This window comes from Lepidochelys kempii, chromosome 13 (genome assembly GCF_965140285.1).
Source record: "Lepidochelys kempii isolate rLepKem1 chromosome 13, rLepKem1.hap1, whole genome shotgun sequence".
Taxonomy (NCBI): domain Eukaryota; kingdom Metazoa; phylum Chordata; order Testudines; family Cheloniidae; genus Lepidochelys; species Lepidochelys kempii.
The window spans coordinates 3,156,607-3,168,337 of NC_136392.1; the positions used below are offsets into that span (position 1 = coordinate 3,156,607).

The 11,731-nt window shown below is 55.2% G+C and overlaps 1 protein-coding gene across 1 annotated transcript; it reads right to left on the minus strand.

Annotated features, from left to right (window-relative positions):
* Positions 1 to 386: 386 nt before the first annotated feature.
* Positions 387 to 11,401, minus strand: SCRT2 (scratch family transcriptional repressor 2). The gene is made up of 2 exons (XM_073309245.1): positions 11,058 to 11,401; positions 387 to 1,801 (listed from the first exon to the last, which is right to left on the minus strand). Exons 1-2 carry the CDS (start codon positions 11,197 to 11,199, stop codon positions 1,095 to 1,097), a joined length of 849 nt encoding a protein of 282 aa, XP_073165346.1. The 5' UTR covers positions 11,200 to 11,401; the 3' UTR covers positions 387 to 1,094.
* Between the last annotated feature and the right edge of the window lie 330 nt (positions 11,402 to 11,731).

An 11,731-nucleotide genomic window follows, 5' to 3' on the forward strand; every position in this document is an offset into this window, starting at 1 on the left:
TAGCACAGACAAGCCAACAAGGACAGAACTCAGAGACATATGCACATAGGCTCACCCCCTTCCACCGGCCCAACAGCCGCACAGACACCCCTCTCCCTCACAGGCCCAACAGTCACACCAACATCCTTCCACTACACAAGCCCAACAGTCGCACAAACACCTCTCCCCCATCATAGGCTTGTCAGTCGCACAGAATTACCCCCTTCCACAGGCCTGTCACTCATGCAGCACCCCTCCTGTCCACAAGACTGCCCTCCCAGAAGCCTGTCCGTTACATAGACTCCCCCATGCCCCAGCCTGTCAGTTGACTCCCCCACCCCCTCCCCACAGGCCTGTCAGTCGCACTGACGCCCCTCCCCCAGGCCTGTCAGTCGCACAGAACCCACATGCGTCCTGGCTGACCCCCTCGCCTGCCTTGTTCCCTTGTCAATACTTTTACAATTTCACAGCTGATGCATTTTGAACCCAGTGAGTTTAGCTCCTGAGGGAGAAGATGACAAGTTTCGTTTCTCCCCAATCGATTCCGGCAGGGAGAAGAAGCAGCACTAAATAAATACAGCAATAAATTAAATAAATACACAAGGAGCTTCCCGAGGTCCCTTGGCCTGAAAAGGAGCTAGGAGCGAATCCCACGGGGAGGAACTTTGACTCGCCAGCAAAGCAGCTCCAGAGACAGTCCTGCCCCGATTCCCCTGGCCAGCCAGGAGCTGTTGTTTCCACCAGCCGCGAGGGGAAGAGATGGGAGTGGGGGGATGAGGGTTGGAGGGTGGGAAACGGGCGAGCTGTGGAACTGGCGGTTGGCACCATTTGAGATTTCCATCCAGAAACATCACCTGGTCGGTGAAGGAAAATTCCTGGGACCCCCCAGCCCCACATGCCCTCCCCACGGCGGGAAGCAAGTCCTTCCTGGGAAAACTCATCCTTCCAGCAAACACGGCTGGCCCGAGCTGCAAAAGTCCCTGCTGCCTCTTGCGCTCTGAGTAGCCCTGATTCCGCTGGTGGGAGAGTGGCGGGGAGGGGACCCCCTTCCTCCCAAATGTCGGCGGCTTCTCGTCTGCCCCGGCCTTTCCTCTCCCCTCCCCGGGGGACAGGGCTCAGTTCTCTATGGCACAGCTGCGTTCGGAGCCCTTGAAGCAGGCCGACTCGCAGTGCTTGTTGAGGTACGACTTGAGGGCGAAGGTCTTCTCGCACTGCTTGCACTTGAAGTGCTTGAAGGCCGAGTGGGTCTGCATGTGGGCCCGCAGGTTGGAGCGGTCGGCGAAGGCCTTGCCGCAGTGGGAGCAGCCGAAGGGCTTCTCGCCCGTGTGTGAGCGCATGTGGCCCTGCAGCAGCCAGGGCCGGCTGAAGGCCTTGCCGCACACGTCGCACTTGTGTTTCAGGTTGTGGGTCAGGATGTGCATGGCCAGGGCGGGCATGGAGACGTAGGCCTTGCCACAGGTGGGGCACTTCCTGGCCATCTTGCTGTCCAGGCTGCGGTGGGTCTGCTTGTGCCGGCTGAGGTTGGAGGAGGTGGCATAGGTCTTGCCGCACTCATTACACGAGTGGCGGTGGGTCCCGCGCCGCTGGCTCTCGCTACGTCGCCTGGAGCGGCCGTCAGTGATGAAGAAAGCATCCATGGAGTAGCTGTCTGTGACTGCAGCTTCGCCATTGAAGTAGCGGGCAGAGAGGCTCGACTGGGGACTCTCAGGATCGCTGTACTCCTCGTGAGCTGGGGCGTAGACCGGGTCTGCAGACACCAGCTGAAACCTTTGTTTCTTGTCAGGCTCATAGTCGGAGGGCGTGAGGCAATGTTGGCTGTACCCTGCAGGAGACAAACACAGATGGAGATCACCATCTACCAGGGCTTCTCCTTCCCTATTTGTATGTCCCAGCCCTTTCCTAACTGTCCCATCCCCATGAGACCTGGACTTCCCTGGGGCAGCCTTTACCACACTGCAGACTTGCAAGAAAAGTGTAGGTGGGTTTTGGATGGAGGTGGGCAAGCCAAAAGAGCCAAGTCTGGGTGCTCCTGGACTTCTGATGAGGGTTCAGAATCTGACCCTGCACCCAAACTTGGTCCTGGCCCGCAGTCTCTGTGGCGAGCCAAATGAGAACCTTCGGCCTGGGGGAGCTGACAGCACTGGAGAGTGCTGAAAACTAGATGAGGAGTCAGAGTCAATATCTGAGGGGGATCCACTCCTGAATCCTGACAAGGACTTGGGGAGTGACTGGACCCACAGACGCTTTCCCAGCATTCCCCTCTTGCCTGTTGCAAGGTGGAGTAGGACGTGGGAGGTTTAGTCCAAGCTGTATGGCTGTCCATGCAGAACTGACCTGATTAGCAGAGCTCAGTGTAAAGGGCCTTGCTCTCATATGGAGCGCCCAGTAGCCAAGGCCACATTGGCCCTGTTCTGAGATTGGGGTTTTATTCCAAACCGAAATCTGGTTCACCATAACATTTGCTAACATCTGCGAATCTGTGGGTGCAGCTGGGCCTGGCAGAGTGCGCTATTCGTCTCCTGGCCTGAGAGACAGGAGTCCTTGGGCCACAGTCCCGGAGTCTGACCCAGTCTGTCTCGATGTGCAGCCACCCTGTTCCCATTAGACCTCACGCAGGGCACCATTCCTCAGTCCTGACCCAGCCTCCGTCTATTATCTCTCCTGGCCACACACCACCCAACCAGCTGCTGAGAGAGCCACAAGGAAAGAATCCTAGGCCCGGCCCCTGGTCCATTCACTCCACCTGCCCTTTGAATCCAGACTGCAACCAGCCCCTTTTGGGTTCCATCACTTCCCAGGCCATTAGACAGCTGCTGATGCTTAATTCCTCATTGCTCCACTGTGGCAGACACTCGCAATGAGCTGTGCAGTCTCTCAGTGTCCTCTCCCCCTCCAGAAACCTGGGGAAAACTGGACAAGCCCAAAGTGAATGATCAGGAAGGGGCTTGGGACAGAACACAGAGGCCACCCTGTCTTGCCCTCCATCCCCAGCCATTTCCCCTGGAAACACAGGCCCAGCTTGCTCTCAGCGATATCAGTGAGCGAGCAACCTCTAAATGTAGGAGCATCTGTAGGACGGCTTGTTGGTTGTGGAGCTGTTTTCACGGCGCATCCCTCAAGAGAATACCAGATTATCGGTTTGACTCTCGCCAGGTGCTTTACTGACAGGGGGAGACTAGAGAGACACGGCGGCACAGAGCCCGGGAGCATGACTCTCCTGGCGACACAAAGGGGGGATGGATGTTGGAGGTTGGGCTTGACTGACAGCAAAGGTGAGAAGACAGAAACGCAGCTGTAAGGAAGCTGCAGGCAGTGAACAAAAGACCAGATGCTCCTGGCAACAAGCAAGACACATGAACCCCCTTAAAAGGAAAGCTAGTAGGGAAAGAACCGGGCTCAGGGATCTGGAAACTCCAGGAGGCTTGCCCTCCCGCTTGGAAGAGTCAAAGAGTCTCTAGTGGAACTGCTGGAAATCAAAGCCACCCACCTGGAGGGACTTCAGCTCTGAAATGGTTCTAGCTTTCTGTGCTGGATACCTGTCAGTGGGAATCCAATGGAGCAAACCTGCCTTGCCTCTCAGGGGGTTCTCCCTGCAGCATGCAGGGTGCATGCAAACATTGATCCTGGCTCAGTCAGGGTCCATGGTTAGGTGGACTCCCTCCTGCCCTGTGCTGATCTCAAACCCACAGAGCAATTTCTGCAGGGTCTGGTGTGCTTGTTCACAGGGAAACATTGCCACTGCAGTGCCATGCTCTGCTTCTGTGCCCCATTGGCAGGGATCCAGGGGGGTCCACCCGCCAAGTGAGAGGAGAGGATCAGGACCGTACAGTGCCTGGAAAGGTAAAACTCTCTAATAAGGTGATTCATGAGAGGGATATTTTTGATGCACTTAGCAGCCTTCTGCAGTGTATATTTCATGGTGCATCTTTAACTTAGTGGTCTCAGCCTTTTCCAGACCGGTCCCTCATGTTAACAACAGAACAAGTTTGGGGACCCCCTTATCTCCCTAGCTATTGAGAAATGGAGGGTGGTTTTGACTCTCAGCTTGAGAACCCAGGATCTGACTACAAACTCTACCCATCTGTAGGAGGCAAACCTCTCTCTGCAACCTGGATATAAACACCAGTGCCTCCAGGCCATGCATCCCGGGTTTATTATAACTGGGACCTAACAAAACAGCCCCACAGACACATGGTGTGAAACTGTAACACTCTGTGCAATAGACATCACCTGACGACTTAGTGTATTTTGTTGGTTTGATGATCTTTGACCTCTCTGAGCTGATAGAATAGCTGATCTTTTGGGGACTTGGGATGATGTTTAGCTGTCGACTAATGATTGACACGTCCACTTAAAATACTGAGGGCTGAATCCATCACAGGAAGCTGTGCAGCGGTGCACCCACAAAGCCTCCTATTTGTGCATGCAAAACACACGTGCCCCTCTGAACACGCAATGGGCTGGCTCACATGTGGCTGGTGCAGGTGGCCCTGACTCAAAAGCCTTTGGAAGTGTGACTTCTACAGCTCATCCACTGCAACACAGTACGTGAGGCATTGAGTTGCTTCTGGCTATCCCATCTCTGAAATGAACATCCCGGGTCTGATGAGGCTGGGTTAGGTGCCGCTGTGCAAACCCCCCAGCACATGCATTCTCACCCCTGTCGGTACGATTCACTGGCCCGATAAAGAGACCCAGATGTTCAGGCTACGAGCTGGGCTCAGTTTCCCCATTAGAAATGTGGGTGCCACTGCTGAAAGCAGTGCAGGCGGCTCTTGCTGGCGAGACATGGTAAAATATGGAAGAATGAGCCAGATTCTCAGCTGGCATAAAGTGGCAAAACTTCATCGACTCCTAAGGTAACCCTTCAGCTGAGGAGAGATAGAAAAGTGTTCTTCCACGGGCATCAACCTCTCATCTGTATGCTCCGGCACTTAGTTCAGACGAGCCAGGGATTTCTGGGTACATTGATATTCAGCATGTTGATTTGCAAAGACTGATGGCTGTCTGATGTGTACATGTCTATCAATATTCTCCTCTAATAAGGAGAGGGCCTATTCCGTCAATTGTTTGTTCTCCATAGGCCTGTGTAGACCCACCAGGAGGTGGCGCTCAGAGGCAAAGGTACTCTGACGAGCGCATTAGCAGAAGTAACTTCATTCATGGCAGCACCCGGCTTGCAGCTTGCAGCACGGAGAGTGTAGTAAGGGCCGGAGCTAGACCTACTCCTGTGCAGTGCAGCATGTACCAACGATGCTCAGCGTGGCAGGTGGGGGGGCTGAGCCCTATCTATAGAAACCCCTTGAGTTTTGAATTATAAAAAAAATGAATGGAAGCGAGCCTGGATTTGGGCTCCTCCCCACCCTCCATGAAAAAAGCCAGTTGCCAGCTGGGGAATAGGTGGGGTATTTCCCCAGAAGAGCTTGAACTTGGGGCTAAGGAGGCAATTGGGGTATAGAATTGTTTTCCGGGGTGCTGGGGGAGGCATCAGAAAAAGGTGGGGAATCTGCCCTGTGGGGGGAGGGATAGCTCAGTGGTTTGCGCATTGGCCTGCTAAACCCAGGGTTGTGAGTTCAATCCTTGAGGGGGCCATTTAGGGATCTGGAGCAGAAATTGGGGATTGGTCCTGCTTTGAGCAGGGGGGTTGGACTCGATGACCTCCTGAGGTCCCTGAGATTTTATGAGGGGTGGGCGGTGGATGCACTATATGGGGTTCACCACAATCTGGTCACCACAAGACCAGAACCAACTGTGCTCGTGCTGAAAGACAGGCTTAATTAATAACCTGGATCAGCCCACTCGATACCAGCTCCTGCTTACTGGAAACCTTTCCTCCTTGCACCAAACTGTTTGCACTAATTCACCACACTCAGTGCCTACTTACAATCAATGGCCATGACATGATTTCCCATTTAACAGCCCTTGGAAACCACCAGTCACCTACTCCACCGCATGCTCCATGTCAGTGAGTTCATGTGACACTAGTGGCCCCATCTTGCCACCACCTAACCCTAATCAATACTCAGCTTTCCTAGAGAGTGCTTCTTTCTCGTCCCTGGATTTCATAGTTTCTGAATGAACTCATGAGCTTTATTCCCATTTTACAGGTTGGGCAACTGACTCACAAGGGGAAGGGACTTGCCCCAGGTCACATAGCAAGTCAGTGGCAGGGCTAGAAACAGAACCCAGGTCTCTGGAGGGCCCATGTCACATTCCATGCACCAAACCACACTGTCTGTGGGGGAGCAGAGTTGGGCTGAGAGCTGTCAACCTCGCTGCATGGTTTGTATGTCTGACAATTACTTGAAACCAAGGCAGGGAGGGCCTGGCCAGTGATTTTGCCTAACTCTGCTCAGGGTTAACTGCCACAAGCACTAGCCACTGGTCTACATGAGCACCGCCCCCGTTGCCAGCAGCTGGGGAGTTGCACCCGTACTCCAGCAACGGTGGGAGAGTTTCACAAGATGCTCAGTGGCTTGTCCATGGTCCCAGAATTAGTCCATGGCAAAACCAGGAGCAGAACCCACGTCTCTGGACTCCCACCCCTGTGCCTTAGCCACAAGACCTTCCTTCCTCCTTTAACACTGACATCAAGTGAGTTTGACTGCAATTGGATCAGACATTGTTGTCGCTTGAGCACTCTATTCCTAACCGCCTTGGGGTGCCTGATGAGAATGACCCCAGGTTTCCCCTGTTTGTGGCGACCGAAAGGCACTGTGTGGAGGAGACACGCTCAGGCTCTGGTTTGAGGGAGGAATTCTGATCTTTGCTTTAACTCTGGAAAGGGCAGTGTTTGTGCAGAAAGGGGATAAGGCCCTGGTGGGGATGGGAAATTCTTCTGCACGTACCCCTCACTCAGGGCAAGCGACTGCATCTCCTAAGGCAACAATTTTACTCCTCACAAGTAGTTTTAAGAGCCAGTCATGCCAAGAAGGGGTGCATACAGTGGTATCCAGGCTGGGGGGGGGGCGGGTTCTCCCTCCTGGCCTGCTTCACTCTAAGTGCCAGGTTACAGTGATTGCTCGAGTGTGACCTGCAGTTTCCCCGGGCCCTCAGCCTGCCTAGTTATTGATTTTTTGTCCTCTCCCCAACCTACGCTTCCTTGGCTTCCCAGCTCTGAAAAGACTTGCCTTTTAATCCCTGGAAGCATATTTCTGTCATCTCCTAAGAAGCAGCATCCCCTCCTTGCCTGAATGTGGTGTAAACCCCCCCCCACCCCCCCCCGGCTCTCCAGTGGTCTTCCATCACTGCATGTGTCTGATGGAGCTGGCCACCTGATATTTCCCCTGCCCTGGATCCTTCGCCCTCACCCCAGCTCTGCTATGGAGCTGCCTTTCCCTCCCTCCCTCTCTCCTTGTTTACAGAGCGCAGTCACACTCGCTGGGCGAAAAGCCCTCTCCTCAGCAATTTTTCACACTTTCTCTGGAGCACACAGCAAGGTTATTTCCAGGAGAGCGGCACCAACAGCTTCTCCCCGGCTGGCGTGGATTCCTTTCCCTTACATCACCCAGCGCACAAAATATTTCGCACACGTTTTGCTCCACACACACACAAAGGCAGGGAGGAGGGGGATGGAAGGGAGCAGAAAACCTCCGAAGCCGTACAAGCGTTTGTGGTACCGTTACGGAGGTACCCTACATTCCACCCTCTGTCGGCAAGGCGCAGCCTGGGTTTGTCACAACCCGTACAGCCATGGCATGAGCTGAAAATACCCCCCCCCCATCCCCGGTGTCAAACCGAGAGATCCGAAGTGCCAACCACAGTACTAAATGCGCAGCCCCAAGTGCCGTTTGCTGTACCCACATATGCAATCACTAATGCCAGTGGCAGCACCAGGTATTCCTCTTCTTTTGGGCGGTAAATCAATGTTTATTGGTCCTCTTCCAGCTGGGTCACTGACTGGATCTGAGAGGATCCAGAGGCTGGAGATAAACAGACTATGTTCCGTTAAACTAAATGTATACCGAAAATACTGAATTATGATAACTCTTTGCACTTCTGTAGGGCCTTTGTGGTGAGGAGCTCCAAGTACTGTACAAGCAATAATGAGGGTAGGTAAGTGAAATTACCCCCATTTCACGGATGGGGAAACTGAGTCACAGAGAGGGTACGTGACTTGCACATTGCCATACATACTGAGTTAGTGACAGGAGTGGGATTCGAATGCAGGGGTCCTGACGCACAGGGCCAGCTTTTGGCCACAGCATCCTCCTTCCCCTCCTTATTTATTTATTCAGGTCTTCTTCTAGGTGCCTAGTGGTACTTACAAATAGAATTAAACGCTACCCCCTGTGCAGGATGGTTGGGTCAGTGGTGCTGTTAGGACACATCAAAACCATCTGGCAGACAATTCATTTCTGTAGAGACCAAACCCCATCCATGGATGTGCCAAGGCCACCTGACTAACTCAGAGGAAGCAAATTCAGACACGAGAGCTTTCCACTGAGTGTGCCTTCTGTTGACCCCAGATAGTTCCATCCTAGGAAGCAATGGCCCAGTTGGCCAGATGATGGTCTATGCGTGATGAGATGGATGGGAAAGGGCAGTTTCTCAAGAAATGTTGGGAATCCCAGGTCTCCTAATGTTGTGGTGTGAACCTGAAATGGGGGGCAGGCCTGGCGGGGTTGTGACAGACTGAATCTCAGAGCACCCTGAATCTCCACTAAGATATAGCACGACCCTTGCTATTTCTCTCTGAACCTGCAGGGAGAGGTAGACAGGTCATCTCAAAATCACTCCCTCTTCTGGGGCAGCCCTGCAGCCTTCTCAGCGTTGTGAAGAAGTGTCTCGATGGGGGTGAAGCTGAGGGAGTCTTCTAATGAGTGGCTGATCTAGCACCCCTCCATGTAAATGACAAGGTTCACATTGACTGCCTTGTTATTTGGATTGAGCCCCGGCCTGCCCTCCCAATTCCCCCAAGCACCCAGGGCAGGCAGGAATGTCACCTTGGGCTGGGTAGATTAGGGCTGGGCATGGTGCTGCAATCCATCCAACACCTCCCCACTTTGCAGCTCACCTCCCCTGGAACCTCCAAATGCCTGGAAGCAGCAGAGGTTCTCTCTACTCCACCCTCTGAGAAGATATCTGGGGGTGCTGCATGACACAGCCCTGGGCACATCTGGGGAGCCTCAGGGGCTGCCCTGTTAGTCGTTTCATGTTGGAGGAACATCTGACTAGTACGGTATTGCCATCATGCCTAGCATTGCTCGCTCCCGCAATGGTGTTGGGCATTCTGGTTATAGGGACACATGTTCAGGGCCTTCTAATGGAGCTTGGGGTGCCCCCACCCCATTTAGTTCAGCCTGACCCTCCTACGCTCCCACTCACCACCACATGCCGCAGGCTGGAGCGTGGGGACACTGGCCATGCCATCCCTCTCCTCCTCTGTTCTTTCCCACTCTCCACCTTTCCCTGCTGCTCTCCCTTCCTCGCTCTTCCATTCTGTTCCTCGTTTACATGAAGCCAACCCCAGGCAGCAGCAAATAGTTCCCTCAGGTCTAGCTGGTGAGGTGACAGCCCCTCGGAGCCATCGCCTGGCAGGGGCTGTGGAGTGCAAACCTGCTGGCAGTGCTTTGAACAATGAGGCCCCTTGGGAACGTGAGTGCCCTTGACCCCATTTCCTCCCAAGATGTCCTTTCTCCCTGCCTGGATCAGCTCCTGTCTCCTGGGGAATTGCTCTCGCTTGTCAATGCCACCACTTGTTCTGCAGTGAACAAGGCAACCAGGACATGACCCTGAGGCGAGCCCAGTGCAGGGTTTAAGCCCAGCTTCAGCCATTGGTGCCCCAGAGGAAAGCTACAACACAGGGACATTTCCAGCTCAGAGGAAATCTGGGGGGCTGCTCAGGCAGAACAGTTGGCCCCTCTCCCATGTCCTTGGAGGGTAACGAAGTCCGGCTTAGCAAGACCCCTCCAAGGGCAGCAATACCCCTAGGAGCAGGAGAAGAAATTTTGCAACAGAGCAACTTTGAGCAGAGGCTGCTGGGTTCTAGGGTCACCTTGCTAAGGGAGAGACACGTCTGCACACGCCGGCCCACACAGTACACAACCACGGGCACACCGCCCGCAACACAACGTACGTGCATAGCCCCCAACACAATAGAGAAATGCACCGGTACACCCCATCTGTGCAAACCCACGCACACACACCACAGGGCACACACAGCCCATCCACACAAAGGTGTGCACCCCCACACAACAAAACACGTCATGCATACAAACACGGCACAGTATAATACACATATGCCAGCACATGCACACCCCCCCAACCCACAGACACACGCATATGTACAATATAGGGCACTCATCCCTACACACCCACACTGTAACTCACACCCACCCACCCACACTGTAACTCACACCCACCCACCCACACTGTAACTCACACCCACCCACCCACACTGTAACTCACACCACACAGAGGCACACACACATAATACTACAAACAGAGGTTCACTTTTAAATGCACATGCTTGTGTACACCCCCCCCCCCCATGCCCCCCGCCAGCTGCACCTACAGAAATACCCAACACCCTCACAGGAGACGCCACTTTTCAAGTCCCGGCGGCTGCCCGGGGCCCGCTCGGCACGTGGCCTCCCGAGTTCGGGGTTCGAACCGCCCCACTCCCGAGCCGCGAAGGGAACCCTCTGGCCGGGCATTTCCTGCCCAGTTGCAAACCCAGCGGGCCGGTTCATGGTCCTAATTATTCTTTAGAGGCGACCCGGAGTCTCTCTCTTTGGAGGCTGCGGAGGTCCGGAGGCTCCTGCGCACAGACTCCCCAGGGCCCGGGGTCAGCTCCACTCCCGTCAATTACAATCCGCTGCCCCCCTGAAAATAGGAGCTGCGGTGTCTGGGGGGAGGGGGGGCGTAGCCTCCCAATAATACGCTCCGCTGTGTCAGGGACACAACCCCCCCTCCGACAAGCCCCGCGGCGCGGGGGGGATGCTGAGCCCGTCGGAGACGCCCCGCCTGGTGCAGGGGACCCTGGTTCCCGGGTGATGCGCACTGCGGGGTAGAAGGGAGCCTCCCCCGGTTCCAGCTGCCGGGACCCTTCTCCATCCCGGGCCTCAGCCACTTACCATTCTCGGCCCCGGGGCCGCTGCCCACCCGGGACCCGGCCAGCACATAAGCAGCTTCCAGCGGGTGGTAGCGGGGAGCCGGGACCTCGCAGGGCTGGAGAGCGTCTGCTTTGATCTTCTTGACCAGGAAGGAGCGGGGCATGGTGCGAGCTGGGGGGCTTCTCTCCTGCGCTCCGAGGGGATCAGCACTGGACAGCTCCCTGCGCCGGCGGCGGGCGTGGGGGGAGCCGGCTGGCGCTCGCTGAGCTCAGCACTCAGGGCCCGCGGTCTTTAGATGGGACGCAGGCTGGAGATCAGGCGGTGCTTTGCTGAGGAGCTGAATCCATCACGCGTCCCCCAGGACAATCATCGCATCCCCGCTGAACCGGCTGCGCAGGGTGGGGTGGGGTGGGGTGGGGGAGAAAGGGAGGAGGGAGAGAAAGGGGAAGAGACAGAGAAAGTGTGTGAGTGTGCGTGTGAGAGAGAGTGAGAGGCGAAGGGGGAGAGAGATGGGTAAAGTGGGTGAAAGAGAAAGAAAAAGGGAAAGAGATGGAGAAAAAGTGAAAGGAGGAGGGGCAAGAAGGAAGACAAGGGGGGGAAATGGGGGGCGGAGAGATGGCCCACTGCCCATCTGCTTAACATTTAGACACACAGCCCTTGGTCTGAGTCTCAGTTCAAGGGGGGGGGGGCGGAAC

What these genes read in the sequence shown, in the direction of transcription:
- SCRT2 (XM_073309245.1), bottom strand. Translation starts at nt 11,199, where the DNA reads ATGCCCCGCTCCTTCCTGGTCAAGAAGATCAAAGCAGACGCTCTCCAG. An exon ending in CGGCCCCGGGGCCGAGAATG is followed by an intron (nt 1,802 to 11,057) that starts GTAAGTGGCTGA and finishes TGTCTCCTGCAG; the next exon opens with GGTACAGCCAACATTGCCTC.